General features: G+C 42.0%; 1 protein-coding gene across 3 annotated transcripts in view; it reads right to left on the bottom strand.

Moving 5' to 3' along the window:
• LOC144981234 (type II inositol 3,4-bisphosphate 4-phosphatase-like) overlaps positions 1-19,057 on the bottom strand; it is a 172,038-nt gene extending 152,981 nt beyond the window's left edge. For all 3 annotated transcript variants that reach the window (XM_078951946.1, XM_078951951.1, XM_078951942.1), the window contains exon 1: positions 18,769-19,057. In XM_078951946.1, the coding sequence (XP_078808072.1) occupies positions 18,769-18,853 (85 nt within the window). In that variant the 5' untranslated portion in view covers positions 18,854-19,057. The remainder of the gene's footprint in view (positions 1-18,768) is intronic.
• Positions 19,058-21,022: the final 1,965 nt, after the last annotated feature.

Raw genomic sequence — 21,022 nt, 5'->3', positions numbered from 1 at the left:
GTGGAATCAAGTAACCCAGATGCTCCATCAATCTCAGTCATATTTCTTTGGAGGGTACAACATGTACAGTGTAAAGGTATGTATGCTGAGAGAAGTGGCACAGGTGTGGTATTTATAATCGATATTCACATTATGAATATGGTAATGAGCTCAGAAAGGTGGCAGGCAGGCAGCACATGTAGATGTAACTCCCGGAGAGGCCTAAAGCAAATGAGGTGTACCCGCCTGCGATACTGCAGTTTCATCTGGCACCAGAAATAGCAGCACAGCCCCACTGTACCTCCAATCCATCAGCCCCCCGTCTGGGGGTAGTAGCAGTGGGGAAGAAAAGGCTTGCCGAGGGGAGCAGAGGAGATAATTTATGGGGATTTAAGCGGAGTGGGTGATTTCTCTGGAATGACAAAGTTAATTAATGGAGAGGGAGTTAAATTGTCAGTCTTGCAAAAAGATCATTTAACCCTTTTCCCTTCTTGTGCCCTGGTTTTACACTAAGTAAGATGTCTAGCTGCCTAGACCTAAAGCATATTGCAAAATCATAGGGGGTTGGGGTTTACAGTTAAAGAAGACCTAGTTACTGACACAAAGACAAAAATATGTGAAAATGGCAAAAGCCTCAAGACAACTATTACTAATGTATCTGCTGTCAAACAGTGACAAAGTACACAGTTGTAATCATCCTGCTTATCGGCTTTGCAAATAAATGCTGCACACAAAAGAAAATGCCTGAGAGCAATCCTGATCATATTTAAAATATTTGGATGTTGAGGTGAGATGAATAATTCACTGATGTGCTTGCCTTAAAGAGGGCTTTGATAATTCAGGGATATAAATAGTATTCTCTAAATAAACCATCCCACCCCAGCCGCCAGCTCTATCCCAACTTTCCATGCATATTGATAGGCTGACAATAATTGCAGTGTTTCTTCCACCTAACTCTCATGGTCCGACCTCACCCTCCATCTGTGTTAAAAAACGCTGTGGGCACCTGCACACCCTTTTCTGATGATTCAGTGATCAAGCAGGCTAACATGCCTGTAACTCAATTGATGTTTGCACAGACAGGCATCCCATTAGGACGAGTGGTACTAAAAGGGAGAGTGAGTTATTCTCACATTACTGCTGGGGAGATGGAGAGGGGACAGATGGTTTTGTTGCCAGAGTTTAATGAAGTGTTGTGAATCAGTCGGAGGTGCCGAGGAGGTCTCGACTGTCACTCTGATGAGAGATGTAGTGTGGAGGGTTAACAAGGGCACAGAGTGAGACAGTTGGCTCCACGATAGTTTTGTCACGTTAAGGGCTGAGCAATTAAAATTGCATCAGTTTGAGGCTGCAGCTGTCAGCGAGAATCCGTATTCCTTTGTGCAAATGCTTGTTAGATTTCAGCTAATGTGATGTCATTTATCTGATTGTGCCGGAGGAATGTGTAGAGAGCCAATTCACCCAGATCTTAAGAAACAACAAACCTCATTCAGTTTGGTTCCACTTTTGTCTGTTGTCAACAAAGTGGAGATAAACCACTTTACCTGTGACTGATAATGCAGGGCTGTCAGCCTTGCTTTCATGCTATACATGGTAATTATATGCCTTGCTGCTCTCTTACATGATGCAAAGAAGCACAAGTACAATGGAGTGTTTCCACCACTCTCATCCCCACACATCTGTCACCAATCAATTATAAAACTTTACATGTCTCTGCAGCCAGGTCATCAAAAAACAATGATGTTTGATATTTTTATTGTAAATCCCACAAGCGTGTATGTCTGTAAGACTTTGAGATGAAATGTCTAGGGATGAATTGAAAAACATGGGGTACAATATGATTCAGTACGGTGGCCCTGAAGTGCAGATCCCACCAACAAATCCCTTAACGCAGAAACATATAAAAGAAAACAATGACAATTTAAAAATGAAAAAGAAAAAAAAAGAAAAAACGTAACATTTTAGAAATCAAAACAAAATTCCCGAAACCAAAACACAAATACCAATTAAAGCTACAAGTAGCATTTAGCGGGCCCGAGCACGTGCCACCGCCTGGCACGAGCGACCGCCCCGTGAGCAACGCCCTGCTCGAGCCATTCTCGTTGTTTTTTCTTGTCCATTCTGGAGCTCCAAGATAATGTTAATATGACAGCAGCCTGTGGGGGGGGGGGGGGGGGGGGGGGACTGTAATCTGTTTCCTTAAAGGACAAAGACTTATGCATTTAGCATGAAAAAAAATCTTAAATCTAAGCCTCGTTTAGACCTGCTCATTTTCTCATCAAGTACAAGAAGGTTTTTATCAGATTAAGAAACAAGCAATGATGATAATTGCTATCACTGTGCCTAAGAATGAGAACAATAGAACTCATTCAATTTCCACTACAATGTCTAGATGAGTGTCAGCTATGTCTGATAACTTGGCCAATTAGCTGGACCGGGATCTTGCAAAGTGCAGAGGGTTTACGTCCAGTGTGATGAGTCTGTGGACGGCAACAGTACAGCATAGCTTTTGGTTTCCACAAGAGAAGAACTCCTGACACATCTGCCCTAACAGACAACTACAAGAGGAGTTGAAATGTATAACACGGTGAAGGAGTTTTTGTGCAGAAAAAGGTACCATTAGAAAAGCCAGTAGCAGTGACTGCAGACAGGTTTCATCACTCACTGTAAGCTGTAAAGCTGACCCAGACTTTCCAAAATGTCTGCATTACTGCTGCGTCATTCACCAGTAGGCCTTATGTGCAGAAGTGATTGGCTCTGGACACATAATGACTCCTATTGTGAAAATCATAAAAAAACCTCAGCTGCAAAGCAAAATAGAACAGGATTTTTAAGGTGCTATTGGTGGAGATATCTGCTGAACATTGTGAATCTGAACTTGTATTCTTGACTGACATTACTGGAAAACTAAACCACTTGATCTGCGAGCTGCAAGACATTGGCAAAACTATATTTTTTTATTGACCAGCCTGCCTGAGCCAGTGTTTTTCTTGTGGGGATCTTTTCTGCCAGGGCTTTCCGGCTTGGTCAGTGGATGTTGCTGCAGTTGTCTCCCTTGCTGGGACAGCTGGAGTTAAACATAGCAGCCTCACGGCTGTGAAGTGGACCCCGTTGCTGTCCCAGTCTGGATGGGCACTGTGGTGATGTTCCAATGTTCAGGCTGGCTCCTGGTATGAAGAGATTCCCAATTACCATTTCCTAACCGCAGAGCCAAGGATGTGTTTACATGTTTAGGTCAAAAATGTGATGAACAGCTTCATGTTGTCTATTGATGTAAGTTTAAACCTAAACATGCCACCCTGTTATTAATCCAGTTGATATGGTTCTCCATCTGTGTCTAGGTGATAGAAAAGCATTTTTTTATATTTAGAGCTCTAAGCAAACAAACAGTTGTCTATATAAAAGAGCTTTTACAATTGTGCACTTTTAGCAGGTCTCTGAATACATGTGACCAATGTATGGTGGATTTTCACAGACTTTGTTTAAAACTGAAGGTGACAGAGACTTTGGAGAAGTGGCTACATTATTCTGGACTTCTTTGTTTCATCCACAGAAGAGTAAAATATGTGATTGATTTTGAAAAGCTGCTGAAAAATGTATCTTTTTAAAATTGCAATTTCTAATTTGGGTTTTACATTTTGTGTTCCATTTTTTGTGATTTTATTAGAAAGATTTGTTATTTATTTGGTGTTTAAAGGTGGTACATATTGTATATACACAATCTTCTTAGAGACATTTGCTATATGTTGTGTTTGTTGTCATTGTAGTTTAATTTTATTGGATGTATTGAAAGGAAATGAAAAGAAGTTGCAGCATTGATTAAAAAAAACATAAAAGAGACATTTACTGTCTGATGTTACATCTGTAGGAGTGTACTGAGGCTGGGTTTTGTTTTGGAGCACATTCATATGTTTTGTTTGTAAAAAAAAAAAAAAAAGATAAGATATAAAGTTAATTGTATTTTGGATGAATAAAAAAGCAATGATTAGTATGAGTATCTCCAGTTTTAATTTCATGCACATTGGAAAAAGCACATAGAAAATACAGGGCAGAATGTGCCCAATGCAATAACTAGGTGGCGCTATAGAGCTCGTCCAAAGTTGTCATATCCATGGGTTCAGAATGGAAGCTTCATCATATCCATTGAAATTCAGTGAGATTGGACAAGGAATGTGCACGTGAGAGCAACATTTGTGTGCATGGCGAGACGCCCAACTTTGCCGCTCTGTCAAGACCACACCCCCGCATTGAAAGTTATGGCTTTTTATCAGAGTAATCTTCAATGGTTTTTCAACAGGTGGACGTCATTTTGAGGTGTGTCGGCTCATCCTACTTGGAGCAGTGATGCTCCAAGTAAAACATGTCATTTCCTGTTGCCAACAGGTGGCGCTACACCTGTTTCGGATTTTTCCACTGCAGATGTGTTCAAAGTCAGACTACAATCATGCACAACAAATTTGGATCAGATTAGATTATTTATGGCTGAGTAATGGCCATTTTTCTTTTCATGGCGTGATTTCGAAACGACCTCAAATTTTGACGCGCCGCCACGGTCACAAACAACCGTAAAAACTTAAAAGCTTCGCAATTTAATATTGGACATGTGTTTAGTTTACAAAACCAAAGTTTGGAGTCATTGTTCAAAAATCTCTAGGAGGAGTTCGTTCTAGAACGAGGCCTGCAAATGACCAAAATAGAGCAAAAATGACATATTGACATCAATATAGCAGACTTCCTGTGCAACTGACAGCTTGGTACCAAGAGACTTTTTTGTAAGTTTTCATCTGATGAACATGTCCTGTAAAAATCAAGCTTGTATGTTAAAGAACATGGCGGGGCTCTCAAAAACAAACATGGTAGGTGGCGCTATTGAGCCGTTTTTGTTCACCCATGCAAGTGCTGTCTATCTAAGTTGGAGATATTTATGAGGCATCTCATTCTGAAATATCAGCCTCGTGATACAAACGGCTGATTTTTTATGAATTTTTAATTATCTGACTGCAACGCAATCAACCACTTCCTGTTTGGTGGTGGCTTGCGCAGGCACCGTCAGGTGTACACCCATGAAACTTTAGACGATGAGAGAAGACCCTTATGAGTATCTCCTGCTGTAATTTTATGAATGTCGGACAAAGCACAGAGAAAAGATAGGTCAGAATGTGACATAAAATGTATTTGTCAATATCTAGGTGGCGCTATGGAGTTCGTCCAAGATTGTCATATCCATTGGTTCAGAATGGAAGCCTCATCACCTCTATTGAATTTCAGTGAGATTGGACAAGGAATGTGCACGTGAGAGCAACTTTTGTGTGCATGGCGAGACGCCCAACTTCACCGCTCTGTCACGACCACACCCCCGCATTGAAAGTTATGGCTTTTTATCAGAGTAAACTTCAATGGCTTTTCAACAGGTGGACATCATTTTGAGGTGTGTCGGCTCATCCTACTCGGAGCAGTGATGCTCCAAGTAAAACATGTCATTTCCTTTTGCCAGCAGGTGGCGCTACACTTGTTCTGGATTTTTCCACTTCTGATGTGGTCAGGGTCAGACTACAATCATGCATATCAATTTTGGATCAGATTGGATTTTGCATGGCTGAGTAATGGCCATTTTTCTTTTCATGGCGTGTTTTCAAAATGACCTCCATTTTCGACGCGCCGCCACGGTCACAAACATCCGTAAAAACTTAAAAGCTTCGCAATTTAACATCGGACATGTGTCTAGTTTACAAAACCAAAGTTTGGAGTCATTACTCCAAAATCTCTAGGAGGAGTTCGTTCTAGAGCGAGGCCTGCAAATGTCCAAAATGAAGCAAAAATGACATATTGACCTCAATATATCAGACTTCCTGTGCGAGTGACAGGTGGGTCCTTTCAGACTTTTTTGTAGGTCTCCATCTGAAGAACATGCCCTGTAAAAATCAAGCTTGTACGTTAAAGCGTATGCGGGGCGTCGGGACAAAAGTCACTGTAGGTGGCGCTATCGAGCCGTTTTTGTGCGCCCATGCCAATCTCCTATAAAATACGAAATTTTTCGCGACTCCTGATGTGTGTGCCAAATTTGGTGAGTTTTGGGGTATGTTAAAGGCCTCAAAAAGGCGACTCTTCCGGTAGAATAATAATAATAATAATAATAATTAAAGCTACAAGTAGCATTTAGCGGGCCCGAGCACGTGCGACCGCATGGCACGAGCGACCGCCCCGTGAGCAACGCCCTGCTCGAGCCATTCTTGTCGTTTTTTCTTGTCCATTCTGGAGCTCCAAGCTATTGTTAATACGACAGCAGCCTGGGGGGGGGGGGGGGGGGGGGGGGGACTGTAATCTGTTGCCTTAAGGGACAAAGACTTTTGCATATAGCATGAAAAAAATTCAAGCAATGATGATAATTGCTATCACTGTCCCTAAGGATGAGAACAATAGAACTCATTCAATTTCCAGTACAATGTCTAGATGAGTGTCAGTTATGTCTGATAACTTGGCCAATTAGCTGGACCGGGATCTTGCAAAGTGCAGGTGGTTAACGTCCAGTGTGATGAGTCTGTGGACGGCAACAGTACAGCATAGCTTTTGGTTTCCACAAGAGAAGAACTCCTGACACATCTGCCCTAACAGACAACTACAAGAGGAGTTGAAATGTATAACACGGTGAAGGAGTTTTTGTGCAGAAAAAGGTACCATTAGAAAAGCTGGTAGCCATACCTTCAGACGGGGCTCCTGCTATGATTGACCGACAAACAGGTTTCATCACTCACTGTAAAGCTGACCAAGACTTTCCAAAATGTCTGCATTACTGCTGCTTCTTTCACCAGTAGGCCTTATGTGCAGAAGTGATTGGCTCTGGACATATAATGACTCCTATTGTGAAAATCATAAAAAACCTCAGCTGCAAAGCAAAACAGAACAGGATTTTTAAGGTGCTATTGGTGGAGATATCTGCTGAATATGGTGAATCTGAACTTGTATTCTTGACTGACATTACTGGAAAACTAAACCACTTGATCTGCGAGCTGCAAGACATTGGTAAAACTATATTTTTTTATTGACCAGCCTGCCTGAGCCAGTGTTTTTCTTGTGGGGATCTTTTCTGCCAGGGCTTGCCAGCTTGGTCAGTGGATGTTGCTGCAGTTGTCTCCCTTGCTGGGACAGCTGGAGTTAAACACAGCAGCCTCACGGCTGTGAAGTGGACCCCGTTGCTGTCCCAGTCTGGATGGGCACTGTGGTGATGTTCCAATGTTCAGGCTGGCTCCTGGTATGAAGAGATTCCCAAGTACCATTTCCTAACCGCAGAGCCAAGGATGTGTTTACATGTTTAGGTCAAAAATGTGATGAACAGCTTCATGTTGTCTATTGATGTAAGTTTAAACCTAAACATGTTTCCCTGTTACTAATCCAGTTGATATGGTTCTCCATCTGTGTCTAGGTGATAGAAAAGCATTTTTTTATATTTAGAGCTCCAAGCAAACAAACAGTTGTCTATATAAGAGCTTTTACAATTGTGGACTTTTAGCAGGTCTCTGAATACATGTGACCAATGTATGGTGGATTTTCACAGACTTTGTGTAAAACTGAAGGTGACAGAGACTTTGGAGAAGTGGCTACATTGCTCTGGACTTCTTTGTTTCATCCACAGAAGAGTAAAATATGTGATTGATTTTGAAAAGCTGCTGAAAAATGTATCTTTTTAAAATTGCAATTTCTAATTTGGGTTTTACATTTTGTGTTCCATTTTTTGTGATTGTATTAGAAAGATTTGTTATTTATTTTGTGTTTAAAGGTGGTACATAATGTATATACACAATCTTCTTAGAGACATTTGCTATATGTTGTGTTTGTTGTCATTGTAGTTTAATTTCTTTGGATGTATAGAAAGGAAATGTAGTTGCAGCATTGATTAAAAAAGCATAAAAGAGACATTTACTGTCTGATGTTACATCTGTAGGAGTGTACTGAGACTGGGTTTTGTTTTGGAGCACATTCACATATTTTGTTTGTAAAAAAAAAAAAAAAGATAAAATATAAAGTTAATTGTATTTTGGATGAATAAAAAAGCAATGATTAGTGCTAAGGATGTATAAAAGACAAACAAAACAAAGGAAATTGCTGTATTTTAGTGTTGAACTAGGCTTTCTAACTGTTCTACTTTCTGTCTGCCACTCCTGGCTAATTTACATGTGAGCACACAGCCGGGGGGGGGGGGGGCTAACTCCACTCCTGCAGCAGGGGAGACTGATGAAAAGCTTGAGGATGTAAGATTGAATAAATAAAATCCTAGAGTTGACCAGTTCATTTTATAAATGTAAATATTTTTTATTTTGGTGCTGATAAACTAAACAGAAGTTATGATAAAAATATTTGCTTGAGTCAAAATGTCCAAAAATTTGCTTTCAGCACAATAGGGTGATTAAGGTGGTTAAATGTTTCTCGTACGTATAGTGCTGCTTTTCAAACGTGGAGCTTTGTAAGACGCATCTAATTCTGAAATCTCAGCTTCCTGAGACAAACGGCTGATTTCCTATGAAGCTTGATTATATGATCATGCTTCATGATCATTTATGAACATATATAGCTCGTCCAAAATTGTCATATCCATGGGTTCAGAATGGAAGTTTCATCAAATCTATTTAATTTCAGTGAGATCAGACAAGGAATGTGAACGTGAGAGCAACATTTGTGCAAAGCGAGAGACCCAACTTCGCCGCTCTGTCACGACCACACCCCCGCGTTGAAAGATTTGTTTTTCATCAGAGTAAACTTCAATGGTTTTTCAACAGGTGGACGTCATTTTGAGGTGTGTTTGCTCATCCTACTTGGAGCAGTGATGCTCCAAGTAAAACATGTCATTTCCTGTTGCCAAAAGGTGGCGCTACACCTGTTTCGGATTTTTCCACTGCAGATGTGTTCAAAGTCAGACTACAATCATGCACAACAAATTTGGATCAGATTAGATTATTTATGGCTGAGTAATGGCCATTTTTCTTTTCATGGCGTGATTTCGAAACGACCTCAAATTTTGACGCGCCGCCACGGTCACAAACAACCGTAAAAACTTAAAATCTTCGCAATTTAAGATCGGACATGTGTTTAGTTTACAAAACCAAAGTTTGGAGTCATTGTTCAAAAATCTCTAGGAGGAGTTCGTTCTAGAACGAGGCCTGCAAAGGACCAAAATAGAGCAAAACTGACATATTGACATCAATATAGCAGACTTCCTGTGCGACTGACAGCTTGGTCCCAAGAGACTTTTTTGTAGGTTTCCATCTGATGAACATGTCCTGTAAATATCAAGCTTGTATGTTAAAGAACATGGCGGGGCTCTCAAAAACAAACATGGTAGGTGGCGCTATTGAGCCGTTTTTTGTTCACCCATGCAAGTGCTGTGTATCTAAGTTGGAGATATGTAAGAGGCCTCTCATTCTGAAATCTCAGCCTCGTGATACAAACGGCTGATTTTTTATGAATTTTTAATTATCTGACTGCAACGCAATCAACCACTTCCTGTTTGGCGGTGGCTTGCGCAGGCACCGTCAGGTGTACACCCATGAAACTTTACACAATGAGAGAAAACCCTTGTGAGTATCTCCTGTTGTAATTTTATGAACATCGGACAAAGCACAGAGAAAAGACAGGTCAGAATGTGACATAAAATGTATTTGTCAATATCTAGGTGGCGCTATAGAGCTCGTCCAAGATTGTCATATCCATTGGTTCAGAATGGAAGCTTCATCACCTCCATCGAATTTCAGTGAGATTGGACAAGGAATGTGCACGTGAGAGCAACTTTTGTGTGCACGGCGAGGCGCCCAACTTCGCCGCTCTGTCACGACCACACCCCCGCATTGAAAGTTATGGCTTTTTATCAGAGTAAACTTCAATGGCTTTTCAACAGGTGGACATCATTTTGAGGTTTGTCGGCTCATCCTACTTGGAGCAGTGATGCTCCAAGTCAAACATGTCATTTCCTCTTGCCAGCAGGTGGCGCTACACTTTTTCCAGATTCTTTCACTGCAGATGTGTTCAGAGTCAGACTAAAATCATGCATATGAATTTTGGATCAGATTGGATTATACATGGCTGAGTAATGGCCTTTTTCCGTTTCATGGCGTGTTTTCGAAATGACCTCCAAGTTCGACGCGCCGCCACGGTCACAAACATCCGTAAAAACTTAAAAGCTTCGCAATTTAACATCAGACATGGGTCTAGTTTACAAAACCAAAGTTTGGAGTCATTATTCATAAATCTCTAGGAGGAGTTCGTTCTAGAAGGAGGCCTACAAATGCCCAAAATAGAGCAAAAATGACATATTGACACCAATATAGCAGACTTCCTGTGCGACTGACAGCTTGGTACCAAGAGACTTTTTTGTAGGTTTCCATCTGTTGAACATGTCCTGAAAAAATCAAGCTTGTATGTTAAAGCATATGCGGGGGCTCGGGACAAATGTCACTGTAGGTGGCGCTGTCGAGCCGTTTTTGTGCGCCCATGCCAATCTCCTGTAAAATACGAAATTTTTCGCGACTCCTGATGTGTGTGCCAAATTTGGTGAGTTTTGGGGTATGTTAAAGGCCTCAAAAAGGCGACTCTTCCGTCGGAAGAAAAAGAATAATAATAATTAAAGCTACAAGTAGCATTTAGCGGGCCCGAGCACGTGCGACCGCATGGCACGAGCGACCGCCCCGTGAGCAACGCCCTGCTCGAGCCATTCTTGTCGTTTTTTCTTGTCCATTCTGGAGCTCCAAGCTATTGTTAATACGACAGCAGCCTGGGGGGGGGGGGGGGGGGGGGGGGGGACTGTAATCTGTTGCCTTAAGGGACAAAGACTTTTGCATATAGCATGAAAAAAATTCAAGCAATGATGATAATTGCTATCACTGTCCCTAAGGATGAGAACAATAGAACTCATTCAATTTCCAGTACAATGTCTAGATGAGTGTCAGTTATGTCTGATAACTTGGCCAATTAGCTGGACCGGGATCTTGCAAAGTGCAGGTGGTTAACGTCCAGTGTGATGAGTCTGTGGACGGCAACAGTACAGCATAGCTTTTGGTTTCCACAAGAGAAGAACTCCTGACACATCTGCCCTAACAGACAACTACAAGAGGAGTTGAAATGTATAACACGGTGAAGGAGTTTTTGTGCAGAAAAAGGTACCATTAGAAAAGCTGGTAGCCATACCTTCAGACGGGGCTCCTGCTATGATTGACCGACAAACAGGTTTCATCACTCACTGTAAAGCTGACCAAGACTTTCCAAAATGTCTGCATTACTGCTGCTTCTTTCACCAGTAGGCCTTATGTGCAGAAGTGATTGGCTCTGGACATATAATGACTCCTATTGTGAAAATCATAAAAAACCTCAGCTGCAAAGCAAAACAGAACAGGATTTTTAAGGTGCTATTGGTGGAGATATCTGCTGAATATGGTGAATCTGAACTTGTATTCTTGACTGACATTACTGGAAAACTAAACCACTTGATCTGCGAGCTGCAAGACATTGGTAAAACTATATTTTTTTATTGACCAGCCTGCCTGAGCCAGTGTTTTTCTTGTGGGGATCTTTTCTGCCAGGGCTTGCCAGCTTGGTCAGTGGATGTTGCTGCAGTTGTCTCCCTTGCTGGGACAGCTGGAGTTAAACACAGCAGCCTCACGGCTGTGAAGTGGACCCCGTTGCTGTCCCAGTCTGGATGGGCACTGTGGTGATGTTCCAATGTTCAGGCTGGCTCCTGGTATGAAGAGATTCCCAAGTACCATTTCCTAACCGCAGAGCCAAGGATGTGTTTACATGTTTAGGTCAAAAATGTGATGAACAGCTTCATGTTGTCTATTGATGTAAGTTTAAACCTAAACATGTTTCCCTGTTACTAATCCAGTTGATATGGTTCTCCATCTGTGTCTAGGTGATAGAAAAGCATTTTTTTATATTTAGAGCTCCAAGCAAACAAACAGTTGTCTATATAAGAGCTTTTACAATTGTGGACTTTTAGCAGGTCTCTGAATACATGTGACCAATGTATGGTGGATTTTCACAGACTTTGTGTAAAACTGAAGGTGACAGAGACTTTGGAGAAGTGGCTACATTGCTCTGGACTTCTTTGTTTCATCCACAGAAGAGTAAAATATGTGATTGATTTTGAAAAGCTGCTGAAAAATGTATCTTTTTAAAATTGCAATTTCTAATTTGGGTTTTACATTTTGTGTTCCATTTTTTGTGATTGTATTAGAAAGATTTGTTATTTATTTTGTGTTTAAAGGTGGTACATAATGTATATACACAATCTTCTTAGAGACATTTGCTATATGTTGTGTTTGTTGTCATTGTAGTTTAATTTCTTTGGATGTATAGAAAGGAAATGTAGTTGCAGCATTGATTAAAAAAGCATAAAAGAGACATTTACTGTCTGATGTTACATCTGTAGGAGTGTACTGAGACTGGGTTTTGTTTTGGAGCACATTCACATATTTTGTTTGTAAAAAAAAAAAAAAAGATAAAATATAAAGTTAATTGTATTTTGGATGAATAAAAAAGCAATGATTAGTGCTAAGGATGTATAAAAGACAAACAAAACAAAGGAAATTGCTGTATTTTAGTGTTGAACTAGGCTTTCTAACTGTTCTACTTTCTGTCTGCCACTCCTGGCTAATTTACATGTGAGCACACAGCCGGGGGGGGGGGGGGCTAACTCCACTCCTGCAGCAGGGGAGACTGATGAAAAGCTTGAGGATGTAAGATTGAATAAATAAAATCCTAGAGTTGACCAGTTCATTTTATAAATGTAAATATTTTTTATTTTGGTGCTGATAAACTAAACAGAAGTTATGATAAAAATATTTGCTTGAGTCAAAATGTCCAAAAATTTGCTTTCAGCACAATAGGGTGATTAAGGTGGTTAAATGTTTCTCGTACGTATAGTGCTGCTTTTCAAACGTGGAGCTTTGTAAGACGCATCTAATTCTGAAATCTCAGCTTCCTGAGACAAACGGCTGATTTCCTATGAAGCTTGATTATATGATCATGCTTCATGATCATTTATGAACATATATAGCTCGTCCAAAATTGTCATATCCATGGGTTCAGAATGGAAGTTTCATCAAATCTATTTAATTTCAGTGAGATCAGACAAGGAATGTGAACGTGAGAGCAACATTTGTGCAAAGCGAGAGACCCAACTTCGCCGCTCTGTCACGACCACACCCCCGCGTTGAAAGATTTGTTTTTCATCAGAGTAAACTTCAATGGTTTTTCAACAGGTGGACGTCATTTTGAGGTGTGTTTGCTCATCCTACTTGGAGCAGTGATGCTCCAAGTAAAACATGTCATTTCCTGTTGCCAAAAGGTGGCGCTACACCTGTTTCGGATTTTTCCACTGCAGATGTGTTCAAAGTCAGACTACAATCATGCACAACAAATTTGGATCAGATTAGATTATTTATGGCTGAGTAATGGCCATTTTTCTTTTCATGGCGTGATTTCGAAACGACCTCAAATTTTGACGCGCCGCCACGGTCACAAACAACCGTAAAAACTTAAAATCTTCGCAATTTAAGATCGGACATGTGTTTAGTTTACAAAACCAAAGTTTGGAGTCATTGTTCAAAAATCTCTAGGAGGAGTTCGTTCTAGAACGAGGCCTGCAAAGGACCAAAATAGAGCAAAACTGACATATTGACATCAATATAGCAGACTTCCTGTGCGACTGACAGCTTGGTCCCAAGAGACTTTTTTGTAGGTTTCCATCTGATGAACATGTCCTGTAAATATCAAGCTTGTATGTTAAAGAACATGGCGGGGCTCTCAAAAACAAACATGGTAGGTGGCGCTATTGAGCCGTTTTTTGTTCACCCATGCAAGTGCTGTGTATCTAAGTTGGAGATATGTAAGAGGCCTCTCATTCTGAAATCTCAGCCTCGTGATACAAACGGCTGATTTTTTATGAATTTTTAATTATCTGACTGCAACGCAATCAACCACTTCCTGTTTGGCGGTGGCTTGCGCAGGCACCGTCAGGTGTACACCCATGAAACTTTACACAATGAGAGAAAACCCTTGTGAGTATCTCCTGTTGTAATTTTATGAACATCGGACAAAGCACAGAGAAAAGACAGGTCAGAATGTGACATAAAATGTATTTGTCAATATCTAGGTGGCGCTATAGAGCTCGTCCAAGATTGTCATATCCATTGGTTCAGAATGGAAGCTTCATCACCTCCATCGAATTTCAGTGAGATTGGACAAGGAATGTGCACGTGAGAGCAACTTTTGTGTGCACGGCGAGGCGCCCAACTTCGCCGCTCTGTCACGACCACACCCCCGCATTGAAAGTTATGGCTTTTTATCAGAGTAAACTTCAATGGCTTTTCAACAGGTGGACATCATTTTGAGGTTTGTCGGCTCATCCTACTTGGAGCAGTGATGCTCCAAGTCAAACATGTCATTTCCTCTTGCCAGCAGGTGGCGCTACACTTTTTCCAGATTCTTTCACTGCAGATGTGTTCAGAGTCAGACTAAAATCATGCATATGAATTTTGGATCAGATTGGATTATACATGGCTGAGTAATGGCCTTTTTCCGTTTCATGGCGTGTTTTCGAAATGACCTCCAAGTTCGACGCGCCGCCACGGTCACAAACATCCGTAAAAACTTAAAAGCTTCGCAATTTAACATCAGACATGGGTCTAGTTTACAAAACCAAAGTTTGGAGTCATTATTCATAAATCTCTAGGAGGAGTTCGTTCTAGAAGGAGGCCTACAAATGCCCAAAATAGAGCAAAAATGACATATTGACACCAATATAGCAGACTTCCTGTGCGACTGACAGCTTGGTACCAAGAGACTTTTTTGTAGGTTTCCATCTGTTGAACATGTCCTGAAAAAATCAAGCTTGTATGTTAAAGCATATGCGGGGGCTCGGGACAAATGTCACTGTAGGTGGCGCTGTCGAGCCGTTTTTGTGCGCCCATGCCAATCTCCTGTAAAATACGAAATTTTTCGCGACTCCTGATGTGTGTGCCAAATTTGGTGAGTTTTGGGGTATGTTAAAGGCCTCAAAAAGGCGACTCTTCCGTCGGAAGAAAAAGAATAATAATAATAATAATAATAATAATAATAACTCTAACAGATACAATAGGGTCCTTGCACTCCGTGCTCGGGCCCTAATAATAAACATTCGAATTACAATAGGGTCCTTGCACTCCGTGCTCGGGCCCTAAAAAGATGAAACAGAATACAAATGAAATGTGTCATAAAAACAAAAGTAATTTCCAGAAATTAAAAAAACAGAAAAGGTAGCCTTTTTGTAACATCATTATGGCATATGATTTTTGATGTTTTAGTAGTTTCAAATGTGTCTTCAATGTCCACATACTTATAAAAGTTTTATGATAACTAGGAAGCATTTCCAATATCACTTCATCCCAAATATTTTTTTGTTGAAATGATGGATGGGTATAGGGACAATTCACTACAGTAGGGAATTATCCTTTAAAACACAGTTATCGCTATTAGGTTGGTGAATAAAATATTGAAAAATAAAAAAATTATTACAGCATGTATTTTCTCTTATCTTACACATGAAAGTTCTTAACTTTTCACTTCAGGAAAGTCAGTCAATCTTTACCAATTCAATGAGCAGCACTAATATTACGTTATTTTTCTTCCTTCTGTTTGAGTGATTGTATGTGACTCATTCTTTGTTATTTAGCTTTCTATAAATTATTGGTTCATAGCTAAAAACTATTCCTCATATAATCACTTATTAGGGTGATGGGGGGGGCACCTTCCAATGCACCTTGGGGGAAGGAGCTACTTGGCAGTGGTCCCCCTCCTATGCCGTGTTGAAACGGGCCACTCCCCTCTTGGATTTACTTGCATCTTAGACATGTAGGACCGTTGGTCGGGGGGTTGTTTAGACATCCCTGTGAGCAATCAGGAGATGTCCTCTCAGTGCCCTACCCGCCAATTTTAACTGCACCCTTTATTACACACACCCTTTACCCCCAAAAAAATACACTCCAACAAACATACCCATACATGGACACACAAACCCTCACAAGCACACATACAGTACATAACGAAGATAGGACCTCTGATCCTCTGTCCCCGACCCCATCCCTTGCGGGGGGAACCAGGCCCTCAGCAACGGCAGCCAACGGCGGCCATTTCCCTTGGGTGGGGTTTCCTGGGCCCGGGATCCCTCTCTCCACGCAGAGAGAGGGATCCCTGAGTTCTCTGACAAGACCAAGAGCCTGGGATCACATCACATCTGAGCCTGGGGATATCTGTGTAGCTGTGGTGTTGGTTCTGGTCCTTGCCCCCTTGCACTGGCCTTCTCCAAAACTCCTAGTCGGGCCATGTTTATAACACTTGTTGTGGACCCCCACTTCTCTCGGGTGCCTTCCTCCTGGGCAGGAGTGGCTGGTCCTTACCGCGCTCTCTTCTGGACCAGCCGTGGGCTGGGTGGGTAGTTGCCTGGAGTGTGGGGTGGGTCTCCCTTGGGGGACTCTGGACCGTGCCTGAGGTCAGGGTGAGGGGAGATGCTCAGACTTCCTGGGTGAGGGGTGAGGAGCTTGTCTGGGGCTGTGGGAGCTCTCCCGAGGCGGGTCACCACAGTGGGCCCTACCGGCGCGGCGGTGTGGCTCCTTTTCTGGTTGGGCTGGGCTTGCACTCTCTGTCCCCCTATGCTTCCCCGCTCTCTGGCTTTGGGGGCCCCTGTGTTGGTCCGGCCTGGGTGTCAGGTGTGATCGCCCGGTGGGCGGTTGTTTTTTGTACCTGCTACCGTATGGGTGTTGGGGGTTCTGGGTGCTGCTGCGGCGGGGGTCTTGGTGTGGGGATGACTGGGTATCCTCCCTCCTTCCTTTTACATTCCAATATCCACCCCAGAAGAACAGAAACACTCACTCAATCACAGGTGCTATCTTTGCCTTTATGCTGCTTCATGGTTTTACCCCCTCCCCCCGCATAATCATCCTCCTTCTCCCCTCCCTCTGCCGACTGCACTACCACTGCACCACGGCCAAGGTTCATTGTTCATGCTTTACAGTCATTGTTACCCCTCCTCTCAGACCCCAACTGGTCGCAGCAGATGGTCATCCCTACTGGGTTGGTTGGTTGGTTTTGCTGGAGAACCTTTTTTTCTTAAATATGGGTGGGAGAAAACTATTTTTTGGTTAGTTACTGATACAGAGAGTTGTAGTGAGAATGATCTACACTGAATTGTATTGTAAGAACTGGTACGCCTGGAATGACTTGGATTCTAAAAATAGCTTATTATGATGATATTTTTTGTAACGCCTTAAGTCGACCTCAATTGTGAATTTGAGATTCATAAAAAATTAGCTGAATTGTCCTCAGGCAAAAATCTCAACTCCTACCTCACTCTTGCTTTCAACTGCAAGAAACTTTTTTGTAAATGCAAAGCAACCCCACATTATGATGCCTCCAACACTGTGCGTAACAGTTATCATAAAAAGCGAGTTTATGCAGTTTTTCACCAACAATGATGCTCTCCATTATTTTTGAACATCTCCATTTTGTCCAATTGTGTCTTCTTGTAACAGGGGAGCCATGTTCTCATGTCTCCATTTTTTACAAGCTTTACTTTTTTCAACTCAACTTTCATATTTTTTGCTTTTCGTTTGCGACCTGCAAAGGGATGACCTTGGATGGAACTTGCTGGGATGTCCTCTCATGGGAATTTTGGCAACTGCAGTGAGTGCTTATGTTTGTCAGTATTTTTTTTTTTTTTTTGCTGTGAGATGAAGACCTAAAACACCCCTGTTACCTTTTCTGACAAACTCCATTTTCTCCCTGGGATAAGGTCAGTATGACAATATTCAGGTCCAACAAGAATTCAAGGTATTTACTTTTGAAAAGGTGATCAATTTTATTGCATATTGTTCTATTAGCACATGATTATCACCATCTGACTAATGCATGCCCCAAATTATTGTGGAAGGTATAAATGTGAATAAGTTCTAAAATTTCCTATTTTTCATGTTCATTTTAATTCCTGTTGAGAATGCTTCAGGTTTTAACTTGCTTGGGAGCACAGCTCTTAATGAAATATGTCCCTTCATGTGGTATAACTGATATGGATAATCTCCTCAGTATTGTCTTGTATTTACAGACAATAAGGGTGGTTTGCTTCTGTCGGCGCTCATCAATGTCATATTCAGGGCTGCAATATAAGTGCCAACATGTACACATGCAAATATGAAAGCAGAAAGTATTAATTTACATGCGTATGTAAAAAGAAATACATGAATCAGTTTCATTTTATGTTTTTAACTTGAATGAAGGGCTCTCAGCATGACCTTGCAACAAATGTCTGCACAAATGATGTAAGAAGAATGGTCAAAGAGCAAGAGAGCTTCCTCTCTTAATTTCTAATTGCTACTTTTTCCAGCCATGATGATGATTTATGACTAAAAATTAGGCATCTTTTTCTTCTTTTTCTTTTTCTTTTAACATGCCACAATAGTGCAACAGTTATTGTAACATTGGAAATAAGGAAAACACAATTTGGATAAATTTTCTTCTTCCCCTTCTGTTTTATCCTTTGCTTTCCTTCTGTCAACACAAACTCTTGACGCATGTGTCAACCAAAGGGACAGAACTCTTTAAATGCTTGCGGGGGTGGAGGTAAGGAGGTTACACATCATCTGAATAAGCAATTCCAGAAATAGCAGGACACATAAAGCTAGATTACAGCAGACAAGTGGGATGCAGAGTTGTAGCAGGCGAGAGAGAGGAGACAGCTGCAGAGGCAGGCAGACAACACGAGAGCAGGCAGCTCACCAGCAGTGCTGATTCTTTCAGCGTTGGCGCTCGGCTCCTTCATGTCAACCAAGCAGTGTCCCAAGTGCTGGATGCTGTCCTCCATCTGCCTGGCTTGTCCCACACTTTTACTTCCCACTCCTTCACCTCCTCCATGAAACACCACAGAGCAGTCCAGTTCACTGGCTCTCCAGGCAGCCTGCAGGCAAGAAAAGCTGCGATAAAGATAGCGATCCGCTCGCTTTGCTTTCTTGCTGCCTCACAGCGCTCCCTCTCGCTCTGTCAGCATTAAAGATGCCTTTTGGAAACTAATACCAAAGAGGGGGACCAGCGAGGGACCTGGAGCAGCAGCAGGGGGAGGAGGTGGAGGATAGTGGGGGGGATTGGAGGCAGAAGTAAAGGGAGGAGTGATGAGGGAGTAAGGCAACGAATGAAAGAGAAAGCTGAACAGGATTGATGTAACGTGCGATAAGCAGCCCCATCCATCAATCCTGGGCTGACAGTGGGGCACCTAGAGCGCAACACAGCCAGAAAGACAACTCTGCCCTTCTCTCTTCTTCCTTTTCTTTCTTCAATGTGCAGCCACTGCTGCATCAAGATATGGCGCCAAGGGCTCCCTCTGATTTGTGCTTTCCTCACCTTCCCTCACTCCTTTTTCTAGCAGCAAAGGGCGGCCGTGGTGCAGCGGTAGGGCGGTCGACCCATGATCATAATATTGCTGGTTCGATACCCGCCTTGCACGCCCATGAGTCGATGTGTCCTTGGGCAAGACACTGAACCCCACCTTGCCTCTGGTGGGAGGTTGGCGCCAGTATTCGGCACCGGAGCTGCTGCCAGTGTGTGAATGGGACTGTGACTGGGTGAATGGGTCTGTGACTGTACAGCGCTTTGGGCCTTGAAGAAGGTAGAAAAGCGCTATATAAGTATACGCCATTTAACAAGCATTTATTTCTTGAGCTCTCAGCAGAGCTACCAGCAAGGTTTGGAGGTTGCATGGAGGATAAGGGTGGATGAAGAGTCACGTTGCACTGAAAAGGATAAAACGATTAGAGAAACATCCTCACAGTGTTACATCAACAGGTTAAATGCATAGAGAGAAAGCAGAAGCAGCGTGTTCAAAGAAAACCTTCGTCTTTGCACTCTCCTCCACTTATCTGTTCTGCCTGTGTTGCTGTGTCTTCTCTCTGTCTTAATGAAAAAGATAACTGATTTGCTTCACTACTTCAATAGCAATGCTAAAGGTAAACTGAGATCAATGTTAATTTATGACCTGCTGAACCAAGAGCATCAGCAGTCCTTAGTAAAGCTCAGTGAAGCTACACAAAACAAAAGCACTTTCTCCTGAGTCCTAGCAGAGAGAAACACCTTAAGGAGGCCCTATATGACACATAAAACAAGGTGAAACACTGTTTACTATACAATGTAATGTTGAACAAACATAACTTTTAGTGATTTACAACAAAAATTATAGAATAGAATAGAATAAAATAGAATGTTATTGATCCACAAAGGGGAAATTATCTTGTTTCCATAACCCCATCTAAAACAGCAGAGAGATACTGTTGTGTTCACGTGTCGCTAAACAAGTTTTAAAGTCTGTTTTCAAAATGCGGGGCCACTGAACCTCCGTCAAAAGTTAAACTAGTTCAACTTTGACTAATAGAGGACTCACATTAGGTAGTGATGCATGTATGGATGGTGTCCTTTTCAAAACACAGGAGTGCCAACCGTTTAAAAATTGATCTTGGAGGTGAAATAAATTTTAGCAGTTTGTGCCCAGACAGAATTATGACACAAAGTCTTTCATACTGTGAAAGAATAAACCTGAAGCAAGATTTGCACTGTTTCAACATTTAGTACCAAGCCTCTTCCAACTGGGAGTACACGTACTAGAATCAGGTGGCGACAGTCCAATGTGAACATCAGTTGCTCAAAGTGCATTCAGGAATGCCTGTTTAGCACATTCTTAAGCGTGCACGATATGCCCGTTTTGAACGTGGCATCTGACAATAGGAGCTCCTCAGTGCACCCATTCTCTCATGCAGAGGATAATGATGCACACGATTGTCCATGATGGATTCCGTCTCACCCACCACAGTCCCAGAGTTTAGGGGACATCCCAGATCTCTGCACCAGTTTGTCGATCCTCTTCCTGTTCCTGTCAGTGAATCCATCTCCCCAGCAACACACTTAACAGAAGAGGGCAGATGCAACAACGGCAGAATAAAGAAAAGCTCTTTAGGAGTCCTGCAAACTTCATTCAACCCCAGCCTCC

This window comes from Oryzias latipes, chromosome 1 (genome assembly GCF_053564925.1).
Source record: "Oryzias latipes strain Hd-rR chromosome 1, Olatipes_Hd-rR_3.1".
NCBI lineage: Eukaryota > Metazoa > Chordata > Actinopteri > Beloniformes > Adrianichthyidae > Oryzias > Oryzias latipes.
Note: the sequence above shows the minus strand (reverse complement) of the source record. Positions and strands in the feature narration are given on the sequence as shown.